The sequence below is a fragment of the Daphnia carinata genome, chromosome 10, assembly GCF_022539665.2.
Source record: "Daphnia carinata strain CSIRO-1 chromosome 10, CSIRO_AGI_Dcar_HiC_V3, whole genome shotgun sequence".
NCBI classification, from domain to species: domain Eukaryota; kingdom Metazoa; phylum Arthropoda; class Branchiopoda; order Diplostraca; family Daphniidae; genus Daphnia; species Daphnia carinata.
Window position 1 is genome coordinate 2058909 of NC_081340.1, and position 16193 is coordinate 2075101.

The 16193-nt window shown below is 36.5% G+C and overlaps 1 protein-coding gene across 1 annotated transcript; it reads right to left on the reverse strand.

Annotated features, from left to right (window-relative positions):
• Window positions 1-3429: 3429 nt before the first annotated feature.
• LOC130698121 (probable cytochrome P450 49a1) lies at window positions 3430-5518 on the reverse strand. Its single transcript, XM_057520926.2, has 8 exons — window positions 5292-5518; window positions 4979-5204; window positions 4730-4917; window positions 4470-4662; window positions 4196-4361; window positions 3913-4137; window positions 3652-3849; window positions 3430-3586 (listed from the first exon to the last, which is right to left on the reverse strand). The coding sequence occupies exons 1-8, from the start codon at window positions 5419-5421 to the stop codon at window positions 3467-3469; spliced, it is 1446 nt and encodes a 481-aa protein (XP_057376909.1). The 5' UTR covers window positions 5422-5518; the 3' UTR covers window positions 3430-3466.
• Between the last annotated feature and the right edge of the window lie 10675 nt (window positions 5519-16193).

A 16193-nucleotide genomic window follows, 5' to 3' on the forward strand; every position in this document is an offset into this window, starting at 1 on the left:
GATGACTCTTGTATATAAGCTCTTCACATTTTTCCTGATGCTTCATTTCTACAAAAGTGGGGAACCCTTTGTTTGAACAAAAGCAAACACGTAATTAGAAGCATATCGTTTTTTTTTTTGTCTATGCGAGGGGGGGGGGGGTGGAACGGCCAATACGTCAGCTGCAAGTTTCAATTGGAATTTCTGAACTGCGCAGATGGACTCGACGTTCGCACCTTCAATGTCGACGTGGGAGGTTATATAGCCTGTACATCCGCGATAATCAAAAAGGCCTATATGTATACAGCATATATATATTTTATACTTTAGTTACACGAAACGTATTAGTAGAACACATATAATATAGAGACACAAGAAACAAGTGAGAAGCCTCTAACAATTTTTGGTTTATAATACCGAAAAATAATAATTGTCGACTCGGCGTGTTTCTTTTTTGTTTTTTGTTTTTACAAACCGCAAAGACGAAGAGAAGCCGTACATATATACCGATGCGCTGTACAATAGGTTTTCGAATGATGCGGTTAGAAAAAAAAAAAAAAAAAAAAGCCAGTGCTCGTTTTTTTTTTTTTTTTTCAAATAACGCACCCAACCACGATATCAAAACATAAAGAAAAACAAAAAGTGTATATAGCGATAGTTGTCATTGCCTTAATGGCCGAAGCGACACAATAGATTGGCCAATGTACACGATATACAGGTGAGCCGGCTCGTGTTTGTAACGCACAGCAAACCCCGAAGAGTATCGTAGGCTAAAAACAAAAGAAAATTGTAACAGCGAATGGGCCAATTCCGTTTGGGTACTGAACGGTCAAGTAGCGAATGGTTACGTCGTTAAATAGGAGAAGAAAGAAAAAAAAAAACTGGTTATATATTTATACGTAGGTATACAGTGTGTTAAAGAAGGCTAATATATATATATATATATGTGACACTATTCGATACTGCCCGTCGCATAATGTAACCTATATTTATTGTTTAGTATGTATGGTTTTGTGTTTGCGGTTTTGGCTCGTTTTCTTTTCTTTTTTTTTTTTTTTTTTCTTTCTTGTAGGTGCCGAAGGTTCGTTCTTCTATTGTTTCGTAAGTAATTCCTTTTTCCATCTCCCGGTTGTATATGTGTAAGAATATCCTGGATAACTGGGCTATTTGTGTTTAGGATACAATTACAGTGCGACGAGCGCAAAGCCTAGCACTCCTATAGTTCATTCACGCGTTAAAGTTTGCACGTTTTGCTTGGTTTCACGCTTTAAGCTGCTCAGGGAGTAAAAAAAAACAAGAAAACAAAAAAAAACAAAAAAAAAAACAGGTGATGTAATTTCCATTGCGCAGATCAGGGCTACTTTTTTGGTGAAAGAGGTTCTCCCTAGATGGCTCCACTATATTTACCTACCTACCGTATTTGTTTAATTAAACGTAAAAAAACAAAAAAAAAAAAAAGAAAATTCGGGCTTAGTTACTAGTAGGGCTTACTTAGTAGGGCTTACTTAGTCGGGCTTAAATTTTTTTACTGCAAAAATTGACACTCATTGGAATTCGTTGAATTTCACAGAATATACACAAAATTGAATGCTGATTGTGGGAAATTTTTTATTTTTTCATTGAGTCAATCGTTTTTGAAATACACTGAATATTTATGCTGCATCTTGCGAAAAACTAGCGCGCCAGTACGCGACAGCGCTAGCCTTCCCACCTTTGGCCAAGTTGGAAATTGGGCCTAAAATACATAACTTGATTCAGAATACAATGCCAGTCACGAATATTAAGTTTATTTTTCAACTGGTCTTGAAGTTTTTGAGCTAAACGTAAAAATCAAGCAAAAAAACAGTTTGGGCGCTAAAAGCACTTTCTTTGTCTTAAATTAAAAAAAAACGGCTAGTTTAAGAAGAAATCTAATTATGGACTTGCAATCGGCGTTCAATTTTGATTATGCCGCGTGATTTTGATTGAATTCTAAGAGATTTCCTTTTTCGCCGATTTTGACAAAAGTGGTAAGGCTATAGCCTTCCCACTTTTTCATTTTTGGCCAAATTTCAAATTTGGCTTAAAATACATGATTTAGATTCAAAATTGAATGCTAACCACAAAAATAAGGTTTATTTTTCAATTGGTCTCTTCCTTGGCATGTTGCAAGACACCGAATCGAAGGATTTATTGGCGCGCCAGTACGCCACAGCGAGTGTGCCACATCCCAGTTCTTTCCCAACCCATAAGCTCGACGTAAAAACAAAGTTCATTTTCGTATTCCTTGTTAAATTTTGAAACGAAATCATATATTGTTATCTAGATTTAATCATATAATATTGAAATAGGAAAAGTCGGGCTTATTTTGCCGGGTTGCCCAACAAAATAAGCCCGACTTTTTGTGTTTTTAAGTTTAATTAAAAAAACTATAAGGCCAATTGAAAAACAAATTCGATTTCCGTCGTAGGCATTCAATTCTCAATCGAAATCGTGTATTTGAAGCCAAACTTGAAATTTGGCCAAAAATGAAAAAGTGGGAAGGCCTTCCCACTTTTGTCGAAATCGGCAAAAAACTAAATCTCTTGGAATTCGATAAAAATTACAGGGTATAGTCAAAATTGAACGCTGAGTTTGATTCTGTTAGTGGTTTTCTCGTTAAACAAGCCATTTTCGAAATATCCTAAAAAAATGTACATTGTATTCTGAATAAATTTTGTGTATTTCAAGCCAAACTTGAAATTTGGCCAAAGGTGAGAAGGCTAGCGCTGTCGCGTACTGGCGCGCTAGTTTTTCGCAAAATGCAGCACAAATATTCGGTGTGTTTAAAAAACGATTGACTTAATGAAAAAAGTAAAAATTTTCCCGGAATCAGCATTCAATTTTGTGTATATTCTGCGATATTCAACGAATTCCAATGAGTGTCAGTTTTTGCAGTAAAAAATTTTAAGCCCGACTACGTAAGCCCGACTAAGTAAGCCCGACTTTTCTTATTTTTCTTGTTTTTTATGTTTAATTAAAAAACTATCAGACTAATTGAAAAATAAACTTGATTTTGGTGACTAACATTGTATTCTGAATAAATTTTATGTATTTTAAGCCAAATTTGAAATTTGGTCGAAGGTAAGAAGGCTAGCGCTATCGCGTACTGGCGCGCTAGTTTTTCGCAAGATGCAGCACAAATATTTTTATTATATTAAATAAAATACAGAATTTCGATCAGATTTGAATGCTTATCGCGGAAATCTAGTTGATTTTTCAGTTGCCCTTATAGTTTTTTTTATAAACGTAAAAAACGAAAAATAATGTTGGGGCGCTAATATAACTCTTTCTCTTTTATTTTAAAAGCAGTTGATTTAACAAGAAACACCAATAACCAATTTAACGAGAAAACCAATAACTTAATTTATTATGCCGTGGGATTTTGCCAGGTGCAATTTTTTTTGGCAATGCTAGAAAACAGCAGACATGTTTACAGAAAAAAATGTATTTAATTAATTTTCTGACATTAACGCCCACGTCTAACGACCAAACGAAAATCAATTGGTTCGCTGGGAACAAGATTAAGATCTAACACCATGGAAATGTCTTGTGAGGTTACTGGATGTACCTCGTAATTCAGGACGATCTAAGAAACGAAATCATGTTCAACTACTTTAGATTTCATTCAACCATACATTACTAACAATTTACCTCTGCAACACCAAGAAGAATTTCCTGTTCAGCGAGTCTTCTGCCTGGGCACATTCGAGCACCGTGGCCGAAGGGTACGGATGCGTACGGATGAGGCAACTCTTTTTTATCAACAAAGCGCCATGGATTGAATTTTAAAGGGTTGGAAAAATAGCGATCCATCCGACTGATAATTGGCGTCACCCCTACCACCAAAGTCTGTAACGGTTACAAACAGTTAGACACAAAAAAAAAACAAAAAAAACATAAAATACGAATTACTCCTTTTGGAACACGGTAACCAGACAATATAGCGTCTGAACTAATTATCCTTGAAGTGCCTCCCGCAGTAGGATGCAATCGGAGCGTTTCTTTTAAACAAGCCCTCAGTAAAGGAGGTGCATAGCCAGGTCGCAATTTGTTTGCAATTAAATCGTCATACACTGCAGCCTGAATTGGTGGATTCCTCGCCAACTCGTAAAGTATCATCGTCACTACCGTGCCAGTCTATACAGCAGAAAGCCGGTAACATTTTTGAAACGTTATTTTGACATAAGATAATTACAGCGTCAATTCCACCTTGGAATATTTCGGTCAATAGAAGATTTTTCTCCGTTTCAGATAGGTTATTATTCTCCAATAAGTGGCACAATATTGGATCCTCTTCCAAGAAAACGGCTGGATTTTGTTTTAGTTTTTGGCGAGCTTCCTGTAAGTATTTCACGGCATTCCTACAACAGCAAAAGAAAAACGAAACACACAAAAAAAAAAGAAAAAAACAGGTACATGACTAGCGTTAGTTAAGCATTCTCTATGAAAAGAAACTATATTTTCCTCACATCATCATGAGGTCCTGTGTAGATTCAATAATTTTATAAGATTTAGTCCTCCATAGTTTCCACCATGGTGGTTGGTGAAAAGTTTCGCCAAGCGCTTTTAAAAATTGTATGTTGGCTTTGACAATTGCATCACATTCTTGCAAATTAGCTGAAAGGCAATTTAGTCTTCTCCCGTAACAGATTACGCCGATCGCTTCATAGAAAAATTCGTATCATTAGGAGCACTTCTTGACATACATATAAATATATAATATGCAGACCTTCAAGAGAATACTGAAAAGCATGCTGGACAAAGTCTTGTACGATTCCATCAGCATTTGTTTTTGGAAGCAGACTAGCTGAGAATTCTTTGGCTACAGCTTGTTGCCTGTTCCAATAGCTGTGAACAGTTTTTAACTTGAGCAGGATCTGTACATTTTGCCTCATTCTGTACCATTCCTCACCATTACTGTAAATTATAATTTTTTTTATTTTTGTCAATTTGCTTTGGTTTGATTTTTTCGACTTACTCAGGGACAATACCAACAGCTTCATATTTGCGTTTTCTATAGTCTTTCAGAGCATCAAATGTAGGTCTCTGTGGATATTTTCCTTCATGGTCAAACATTGTTTGTATGTCATTTGGGTTGAAAAGCAACACAGATGGTGTATTGCCCATTTTCAATTTAACAATTTCACCATACTGCCTATGTAAATCAGCAAATCCATCTAATAATCTCGGAATGTTGTATGGGCCTGTTTAAAGTAACAAATATACCATATATTAGGAATGAATCAAGCTGACATGAAAAAAAAATCCATTAGTTGTTCAAAAATGATTACCTAAAGGGGAAAACAAGAGAGCATTGCCTACCAAAGGCAATGGTTGTGGTCCAGGAATTTCTTCATATCTCTTATGAGTACAATAATTTCTGCAAAACCCTCCGTGTCTAAGCAAGCCTGACGGACGCATGTGGTAACACACGAACTTTAAAGTTTAATGAAAAAAGAAAGGAAGCAAAACAAAACCATTCAAAACCATCAAATATCTGCAATGTTTATGTTGGTAAAAAAACAGGTGGCGACTACTGGCAATTTAGTTTTCGGCGCAGGAGGTATAGCGCGTTGTGTGGCCGTAATTATAGTAGGCCATGCTTAGGTGCGACAGCTATCCTTTCGGGGCCCACCTCGACTGAAGCCTGTTTATGGTCTGGGTTACTTATAGCAAGAGACGCCTAGTGGCCGATCTTGAACTAAATGGTAACCCAACACTAGTAAATGCTCCGACTGGAAAAACTTCCGACTTGTTGTACCGCTCAAATTCGCCATTTTGATGATATATTCAATCGTGGATTTCCTATCGAATTCCCGTGTCTTGAAAAAGGTAATGTCAAAGTGATGTAGTACGTATTATACCAAAAAAAGGATCATAACTCTTAGGGAAGTAATGATGTATTGCAAGTGTTGAAGAATTGTTTGCTGTGAAAGGGTATATGATACAATTTTGCATTGCATAATCTATACTGTTAATTTTACCACTATGGCTACACATTTGAAGCATTAAGATAGATTTTACTTAAAGGTTTGGTTTTCTTCAGGTGTTTGTCTTAGCAGATACTGATATGTAATATCTGCCATACCCAAAGCTACTTACGAAATCAACAGGATCAACTAGATAGGTATCACCAATGTTATACTACCTTCTCTTCTGAAAAAGGTAGTAGATAACACATGTGAAAGTGGTAAAATTCACCAAGTAAAAGCTCAGAGAGTAATTGTTTTATGGTTACAATCATCAGTATGTAAATAAAAATACAACAATAATATATCAGTAAAGCAATAACTTGGTTATCTAAATTTTCATTTTACAGATTATTGTTGTATTTGTAACATGTCTCCCAGCTTTAAGTATTATTAACACATTGGTACAAGAGTATTATACTGTAGCTATACATAACATTTTGTATTTGTTTTTTTTTATTCATATTAAATGTATCATTCATTTTCTTCTGTCTTCTTGTTTCATAGATTGCCTGCTGTTCATTTCTTACTGATCCGCTTTTATTATTTGAAAGCAAAAGGGCAAAATGCACACGAACCAGTTATCCAGAATGTGTAGAAGAGATTGTAAGACAAGAGTGCTCTTTCTAAACTTCAAAGCTATTGCTAAACTTCAAAGCTATTGCTAAATCACCATTGTTTTGCCAGACTGGTGGTAACAATATTTTCATTTATTGTTATTATTATCTATTCATGATTTTGAAATTTTTTACCCCTAACGGATTTTTTTTTGTTGCTATAGGTACAGTTCTTGACAGTGACACAGAGGAGAGAGAGCCAAGATTTCATTCTCAATAACAAGCTGATGTTTTTTTTTATAAAAAGGTTAGGAAGGAACAAAATTGTTAAATGATAGTTATGGCCAACAAATATTGATTTATACTTTTTAGGTTGAGGTTCCCAACTGTCAATGTTAAGTCCTATTCTGTTATTGTAGTTAACAAGGTAAATTGGTTTTCTTTAACATATTTTGTGAAAACATGGTTCTGTAATTTTTTAAAAATTTTTTTTTTGTTATATAGCTAGGTGAATGTGTCTGTGTCTGAAGAATGTAAATGTGACTACAAGAGGAAGAATCAGGAGTTAGGCAAGATAGAAACGTTCGTCAACAAGGTAAATGCTTATTTTTTTAATTTTTCAAAATGTATATTTGGTTAATACTTTTACTGAAGCATGGTGTTTAGTGGGAAATCCATTTTGAACAGCTTAGGGAAACCCTGAGGACTTAACTTAACATAAGCCATTATTGTTGGCACTTTCGCCATAGTAAAACAAATCTAAAGTCTATTGGAGTTGGTTTTCACTTATACTCGCTATTTACTACTAGACTTTCTAAAACTCAGACTTCGGCAAGTGACGGTGTGAAGACCCGATTTTGTCGGCAGCGAACTGGCAGCCAACGTCTTAGGAGTACTGCTTTTCCACAGTACTTTGGTTTCCCGTTCACAGGTGGGCTGTTTTGTTTCAGTTTTGGTTCACAGGTGGGCTGTTTTTTTTTTCTTGTTTCGGTTTCCGATCACAGGTGGCGCGAAATTAAAGGTTTAGGTTTTGCCATTCGGCGGCGTGAAGTTTTCTAAGATGTTTCAGTTTCCTTTATAGGTGGCGGAAAGAATGTTAGGGTTCCCGATAATAGGTGGCTCTGGCGCTGCTGTATAGTTTCGAATTTCGGATAATAGGTGGCTTGGCTGTATAGTTTCCATTTTCGGATAATAGGTGGCTCGCTAAAATATTTGGATTTCCCGATAATAGGGTCTCTGCTAATATGTTTTGATTTCCCTGTAATAGGTGGCTCTGCTAAAATGTTTCAATTTCGCGATAATAGGTGGCTCTACTCAAATGTTTCCATTTCCTGATAATAGGTAGCTCTATTCAATTTCCTGGTAATAGGTGGCTCTGCTGAAATGCTTCGATTTCCAGATAATAGGGGCTCTACTGAAATGTTTCGATTGCCCGATAATAGGTGGCTCTACTGAAATGTTTCGATTTCTCGATATTAGGTGGCCCAGGTTTACATTATCCTCGTGTCATGACATCCTACATTGTTTTCATGAAGATGACCAGTACCTATTGGCAGCCTTTGAAGCTTTTTAGTTGCGTCGAAGAATTTCGTTCCTTGTCTGGTGAGTGGTTTATAATCTTCCTATTCTATTATCACCTTTTTTCTGTAGGATAATGCTGTAAAACATTAATTTTAGAACTTTTGAGTATCGACTGTCGCTATAAAAATGGAAATTTTTCTTGCTAGTCACTTCAAGGCAATAATACCTATGCTGTAAAACAGTTCACGAAATATGATCATCTGTTCTTCTTAGTGACAAGGTGAGAAAGATTTGTAGAGTAAATTAAAGAGTCAGTAAATTTCTTTTCTGCCTAAAAAGGCATTGAGGAAGACAATTTGAGAAAAGGGCAAAAAAGTTATTTTCATTGCAACCATCCCACATGAAAATGCTGCGGAGTTCAATAAAGAATAGAGCAAATGATTTCCTGTGGTCTGAGCAATGTGCTCAATTCACTAGACATCTGTCATTTGGTTTAAAGAATTCCTAATGAAGATTTTAATTTTCTTCTGAATAATCCAGAACATGTTGATCCTAAGGACATGATCCTGACCCACAGCAATTATCATCACTAAAAGGTTTCACCAAATGCAGTTTATTTGCAATGAAGAAGTGTTTACAGTGGAAAATGTTGAAAGGTAGTACAATATTACTTGTTATCCTATTAAACTAATACATGTTTTAAATTGCCAATGGATTGACTGGGCAGATGAGGTTTGCAAAACCGAGCAGGATTCAAGTAACATCCTATTAGACGTTTCCAAATGCGGGACCAAAGGATCTTAAATTAATATATCCAAGTGTAAGCAGACCTTGTATGGCAAACGAGCGCCTAATGCTCATGGAGATCGCAGTTTGCTTCACTTTAAGTGCCATTCAATAATCCTCGCTGCCAAGAGAGTTGTTTCTAACACTATTATTCTGGACTGACGCCCACAGAACTAAGGTTCGATGTAAAGGGTGGTCGTGAGGATTTGGTGGATACTGCAGGTAAACTTTTACGTTTAGTGACCAAAACGATTATCATTATAAGATGTTTTCAAAGGTACGTACAACGACGAATTGTTAAATCCGTGGAATATCATCGTTGCAAATACGATTTAACTGGGAGAAATTCTGCCGGTAAAATGGTAAGTTTATTGAGACGATTGTTTGGATCAACTTCCATGAAGCATCTCTGTAGATTTTCGAAGAGGTCTTTATCGTACCATAGAAGCGGCCATTTATGCAGATGAACATCTGCTGGATCACATTACCACAATTTCTTAAGACAATGATGGAAACGATCCCTTTATATCGCTTGGGGTCGACTTCAAACATGAACTTAGGTAATCTACAGCTTTTTTTGCCATTTGATAAAACATTTTAAGGGTACTATTTGGCATCCGTTGAATTTTTCTGGAGGTTAGCGCGCAGAGCATTGGTGAACCTGGCACGCACACGGCGTAAAATACGTTTTTCGCTGGTGCGGCATCATTGGGAATTCAACCTCCTTACAAGTAAACTGGGTAAAAAAAAGTTTTAGCCATTTCATTAATGAAAAGATAGTTGCTGTCAAAACTACTCCACCCGCAAAATCATCAATATAATAATAGATGCAGTACCTCAAGGACGAGAGTTATCATCAAGGTATTTTAAACTTCTGTAATCAAAAACGCATTTCAAGTTGTATCTTTCTTATGGTTTGCCTAGTATTTGGTTGAGCTGGCCTAACGGGTTAACTAAAACGAAGGAGTACATTTTTATGCTTTTGCGGGTTAAAGCATGCAATAGGTTCTTAGAAAGTTCATATACGTTTTCACGTAATTCTACCCTATTTCCAGCCATTTATGCGGTGCATCTTCTTGTGGCCAAGAGAACGAGGTCACTGGTTTAAGCGAATGCATCGTTATGGGAGTACGAATTTCAATCCGAAACAGAGCTTTCACGTTACTGCATAAGCAGGGAATACCATTCCACCAATGCAACTTATTTTTGATGTCCCAGAATGTCCTGTATAGCCTGTAAAGTTAACATGCAAGTAATCTCAACATTAAGCTAAACAGGTAGCTGTTAATTCTTGATTATTATTCTTAATTCTAATTCAGTTTATTAGTTGGTTAAGTGTTTGCAGTTTACATTTTAGAATGGGCTTCAAAGCGTAAGTTGCAGATGTAATGATTGTTTGGATTCCCATATTAACGTTTCAAAAACAATTTCTTCTTCTTACAAATGGATTTGTAAGTATAAATAAAGCCGTTATTTAAACATGTATTAATCTACATAACATTTTACTTTTCGATAGATAACGTTTTTTTTTTATCATACTAAGCTCACCGCTTTCGATAATGGAAAGTTAAAATAGGATTAAAGAATGTCAGGTATGAGTATAATGTTTTATTTGCAATTAATATGGTTTTTCAGAAGCTCGTGACAGAATGTACGAAAATACCTAATATGACGAATTTATTTATCATGTAAGCTATTTAAACAAAACAAACAAAAGATATGCTAACTATATTTTATCTTCATTTTTAGATTAGTTATAATACTGTATCTCAAAATGTGCCTGTTTGGAGTAAGACACCGAATAAATTGTAAGGATTGGATGGAAGACGTGGAATTTCTATGCTCTATTCAGAGCCCCCTGCGGTATTTAAGTTTTAAAAAATTGAAGTGTATATCTGGGCTCCCTTCTTTCTGTAGCCCCGTTTCCCCTTGACTCATAATAAGCCCGTAGGGGGTCATGCCCCTACTGTACGGTATATATAAAAATAACATATACCGAGGTTTGGAGGGCTCTGGCCGGAAAGGGGACGTGGGGGTCCGCTTAGTCCGATGATGTGTTCACGGAGGGCGACGTGGCTACCCACAAATCCGAACTAAAGGTTAATCGCTCCAGTAAAAATGTTCCATATCTTCGGCTCTTCTTCCGGCTTCTCTTAGCCAATCACCGGGTAATCTCCCCGGTGGGTCAACAAGGCAGTGTCTCCCCCTGCCTGGGTTGACGGCAACTTTTGAAAGGGCTATTGTGCCTTTTTAAAGTTGCAAAAATAATTATGATGTGCAGAGAATTGTCAATAAATTTTTTTAATAAAATATTTTTTGCAAAATTTGTTTCTTTCATTGTCTGTGTGCGCTGTGTTCACACATTACATTTATCAACTTTTTCTTCTTATTTAGCTTGATCAGTTCACCTTTTTTGTTTAGGACACCTTAGATGGTAAGCATTCTTTCCATTGGTTTATCGTTTATCAGTAAGCGTTCAATTATTATTTATTACACTCTTTGAATTCAATTATTCCTTTGAGTTCAGTTATTGTATAGGGATCGAACACTGGATGTTCGGCATACCACGCCGATGCTCTACCAATGAGCCATGAATCATGTGTTGTCAACTTGGCTTTTTTCTAGTCACTTACGGAGTTGCATTTACACTTTAAATAAAACTGAGAAGCAATACTGCAATATTCTTTTCTACATTCAATCTGCTTCATTTTTATACATCTACTGAGGTTTGAACCCACGGTAACAGGTATGGCAGCTATTGGCTCTACCACAGAGCTAAGGACCTTGTAAAAGCAACAGAAAGATAAACATATAGTTCTGAAAGACTGCATAAACATCCTAGACGATAACATATGATATGCGATAATAAAACTTTTAGATATGTCTCGTGGCTCAATGTTAGAGCATCGGCGTTGCACGCTGAATGTCTGGGGATCGGTTCCCATACGAGTAAAACAAAATACAAATACAAAACTTCAGAAAATATTCAGATATTGCACGTTGTTCCTTGAATCTGTTGAAGAATTCAAAGAGTGTAATAAATAATAATTGAACGCTTACTGATAAACGATAAACCAATGGAAAGAATGCTTACCATCTAAGGTGTCCTAAACAAAAAAGGTGAACTGATCAAGCTAAATAAGAAGAAAAAGTTGATAAATGTAATGTGTGAACACAGCGCACACAGACAATGAAAGAAACAAATTTTGCAAAAAATATTTTATTAAAAAAATTTATTGACAATTCTCTGCACATCATAATTATTTTTGCAACTTTAAAAAGGCACAATAGCCCTTTCAAAAGTTGCCGTCAACCCAGGCAGGGGGAGACACTGCCTTGTTGACCCACCGGGGAGATTACCCGGTGATTGGCTAAGAGAAGCCGGAAGAAGAGCCGAAGATATGGAACATTTTTACTGGAGCGATTAACCTTTAGTTCGGATTTGTGGGTAGCCACGTCGCCCTCCGTGAACACATCATCGGACTAAGCGGACCCCCACGTCCCCTTTCCGGCCAGAGCCCTCCAAACCTCGGTATATGTTATTTTTATATATACCGTACAGTAGGGGCATGACCCCCTACGGGCTTATTATGAGTCAAGGGGAAACGGGGCTACAGAAAGAAGGGAGCCCAGATATACACTTCAATTTTTTAAAACTTAAATACCGCAGGGGGCTCTGAATAGAGCATAGAAATTCCACGTCTTCCATCCAATCCTTACAATTTATTCGGTGTCTTACTCCAAACAGGCACATTTTGAGATACAGTATTATAACTAATCTAAAAATGAAGATAAAATATAGTTAGCATATCTTTTGTTTGTTTTGTTTAAATAGCTTACATGATAAATAAATTCGTCATATTAGGTATTTTCGTACATTCTGTCACGAGCTTCTGAAAAACCATATTAATTGCAAATAAAACATTATACTCATACCTGACATTCTTTAATCCTATTTTAACTTTCCATTATCGAAAGCGGTGAGCTTAGTATGATAAAAAAAAAACGTTATCTATCGAAAAGTAAAATGTTATGTAGATTAATACATGTTTAAATAATGGCTTTATTTATACTTACAAATTCATTTGTAAGAAGAAGAAATTGTTTTTGAAACGTTAATATGGGAATCCAAACAATCATTACATCTGCAACTTACGCTTTGAAGCCCATTCTAAAATGTAAACTGCAAACACTTAACCAATTAATAAACTGAATTAGAATTAAGAATAATAATCAAGAATTAACAGCTATCTGTTTAGCTTAATGTTGAGATTACTTGCATGTTAACTTTACAGGCTATACAGGACATTCTGGGACATCAAAAATAAGTTGCATTGGTGGAATGGTATTCCCTGCTTATGCAGTAACGTGAAAGCTCTGTTTCGGATTGAAATTCGTACTCCCATAACGATGCATTCGCTTAAACCAGTGACCTCGTTCTCTTGGCCACAAGAAGATGCACCGCATAAATGGCTGGAAATAGGGTAGAATTACGTGAAAACGTATATGAACTTTCTAAGAACCTATTGCATGCTTTAACCCGCAAAAGCATAAAAATGTACTCCTTCGTTTTAGTTAACCCGTTAGGCCAGCTCAACCAAATACTAGGCAAACCATAAGAAAGATACAACTTGAAATGCGTTTTTGATTACAGAAGTTTAAAATACCTTGATGATAACTCTCGTCCTTGAGGTACTGCATCTATTATTATATTGATGATTTTGCGGGTGGAGTAGTTTTGACAGCAACTATCTTTTCATTAATGAAATGGCTAAAACTTTTTTTTACCCAGTTTACTTGTAAGGAGGTTGAATTCCCAATGATGCCGCACCAGCGAAAAACGTATTTTACGCCGTGTGCGTGCCAGGTTCACCAATGCTCTGCGCGCTAACCTCCAGAAAAATTCAACGGATGCCAAATAGTACCCTTAAAATGTTTTATCAAATGGCAAAAAAAGCTGTAGATTACCTAAGTTCATGTTTGTAGTCGACCCCAAGCGATATAAAGGGATCGTTTCCATCATTGTCTTAAGAAATTGTGGTAATGTGATCCAGCAGATGTTCGTCTGCATAAATGGCCGCTTCTATGGTACGATAAAGACCTCTTCGAAAATCTACAGAGATGCTTCATGGAAGTTGATCCAAACAATCGTCTCAATAAACTTACCATTTTACCGGCAGAATTTCTCCCAGTTAAATCGTATTTGCAACGATGATATTCCACGGATTTAACAATTCGTCGTTGTACGTACCTTTGAAAACATCTTATAATGATAATCGTTTTGGTCACTAAACGTAAAAGTTTACCTGCAGTATCCACCAAATCCTCACGACCACCCTTTACATCGAACCTTAGTTCTGTGGGCGTCAGTCCAGAATAATAGTGTTAGAAACAACTCTCTTGGCAGCGAGGATTATTGAATGGCACTTAAAGTGAAGCAAACTGCGATCTCCATGAGCATTAGGCGCTCGTTTGCCATACAAGGTCTGCTTACACTTGGATATATTAATTTAAGATCCTTTGGTCCCGCATTTGGAAACGTCTAATAGGATGTTACTTGAATCCTGCTCGGTTTTGCAAACCTCATCTGCCCAGTCAATCCATTGGCAATTTAAAACATGTATTAGTTTAATAGGATAACAAGTAATATTGTACTACCTTTCAACATTTTCCACTGTAAACACTTCTTCATTGCAAATAAACTGCATTTGGTGAAACCTTTTAGTGATGATAATTGCTGCGGGTCAGGATCATGTCCTTAGGATCAACATGTTCTGGATTATTCAGAAGAAAATTAAAATCTTCATTAGGAATTCTTTAAACCAAATGACAGATGTCTAGTGAATTGAGCACATTGCTCAGACCACAGGAAATCATTTGCTCTATTCTTTATTGAACTCCGCAGCATTTTCATGTGGGATGGTTGCAATGAAAATAACTTTTTTGCCCTTTTCTCAAATTGTCTTCCTCAATGCCTTTTTAGGCAGAAAAGAAATTTACTGACTCTTTAATTTACTCTACAAATCTTTCTCACCTTGTCACTAAGAAGAACAGATGATCATATTTCGTGAACTGTTTTACAGCATAGGTATTATTGCCTTGAAGTGACTAGCAAGAAAAATTTCCATTTTTATAGCGACAGTCGATACTCAAAAGTTCTAAAATTAATGTTTTACAGCATTATCCTACAGAAAAAAGGTGATAATAGAATAGGAAGATTATAAACCACTCACCAGACAAGGAACGAAATTCTTCGACGCAACTAAAAAGCTTCAAAGGCTGCCAATAGGTACTGGTCATCTTCATGAAAACAATGTAGGATGTCATGACACGAGGATAATGTAAACCTGGGCCACCTAATATCGAGAAATCGAAACATTTCAGTAGAGCCACCTATTATCGGGCAATCGAAACATTTCAGTAGAGCCCCTATTATCTGGAAATCGAAGCATTTCAGCAGAGCCACCTATTACCAGGAAATTGAATAGAGCTACCTATTATCAGGAAATGGAAACATTTGAGTAGAGCCACCTATTATCGCGAAATTGAAACATTTTAGCAGAGCCACCTATTACAGGGAAATCAAAACATATTAGCAGAGACCCTATTATCGGGAAATCCAAATATTTTAGCGAGCCACCTATTATCCGAAAATGGAAACTATACAGCCAAGCCACCTATTATCCGAAATTCGAAACTATACAGCAGCGCCAGAGCCACCTATTATCGGGAACCCTAACATTCTTTCCGCCACCTATAAAGGAAACTGAAACATCTTAGAAAACTTCACGCCGCCGAATGGCAAAACCTAAACCTTTAATTTCGCGCCACCTGTGATCGGAAACCGAAACAAGAAAAAAAAAACAGCCCACCTGTGAACCAAAACCGAAACAAAACAGCCCACCTGTGAACGGGAAACCAAAGTACTGTGGAAAAGCAGTACTCCTAAGACGTTGGCTGCCAGTTCGCTGCCGACAAAATCGGGTCTTCACACCGTCACTTGCCGAAGTCTGAGTTTTAGAAAGTCTAGTAGTAAATAGCGAGTATAAGTGAAAACCAACTCCAATAGACTTTAGATTTGTTTTACTATGGCGAAAGTGCCAACAATAATGGCTTATGTTAAGTTAAGTCCTCAGGGTTTCCCTAAGCTGTTCAAAATGGATTTCCCACTAAACACCATGCTTCAGTAAAAGTATTAACCAAATATACATTTTGAAAAATTAAAAAAATAAGCATTTACCTTGTTGACGAACGTTTCTATCTTGCCTAACTCCTGATTCCTCCTCTTGTAGTCACATTTACATTCTTCAGACACAGACACATTCACCTAGCTATATAACAAAAAAAAAATTTAAAAAAA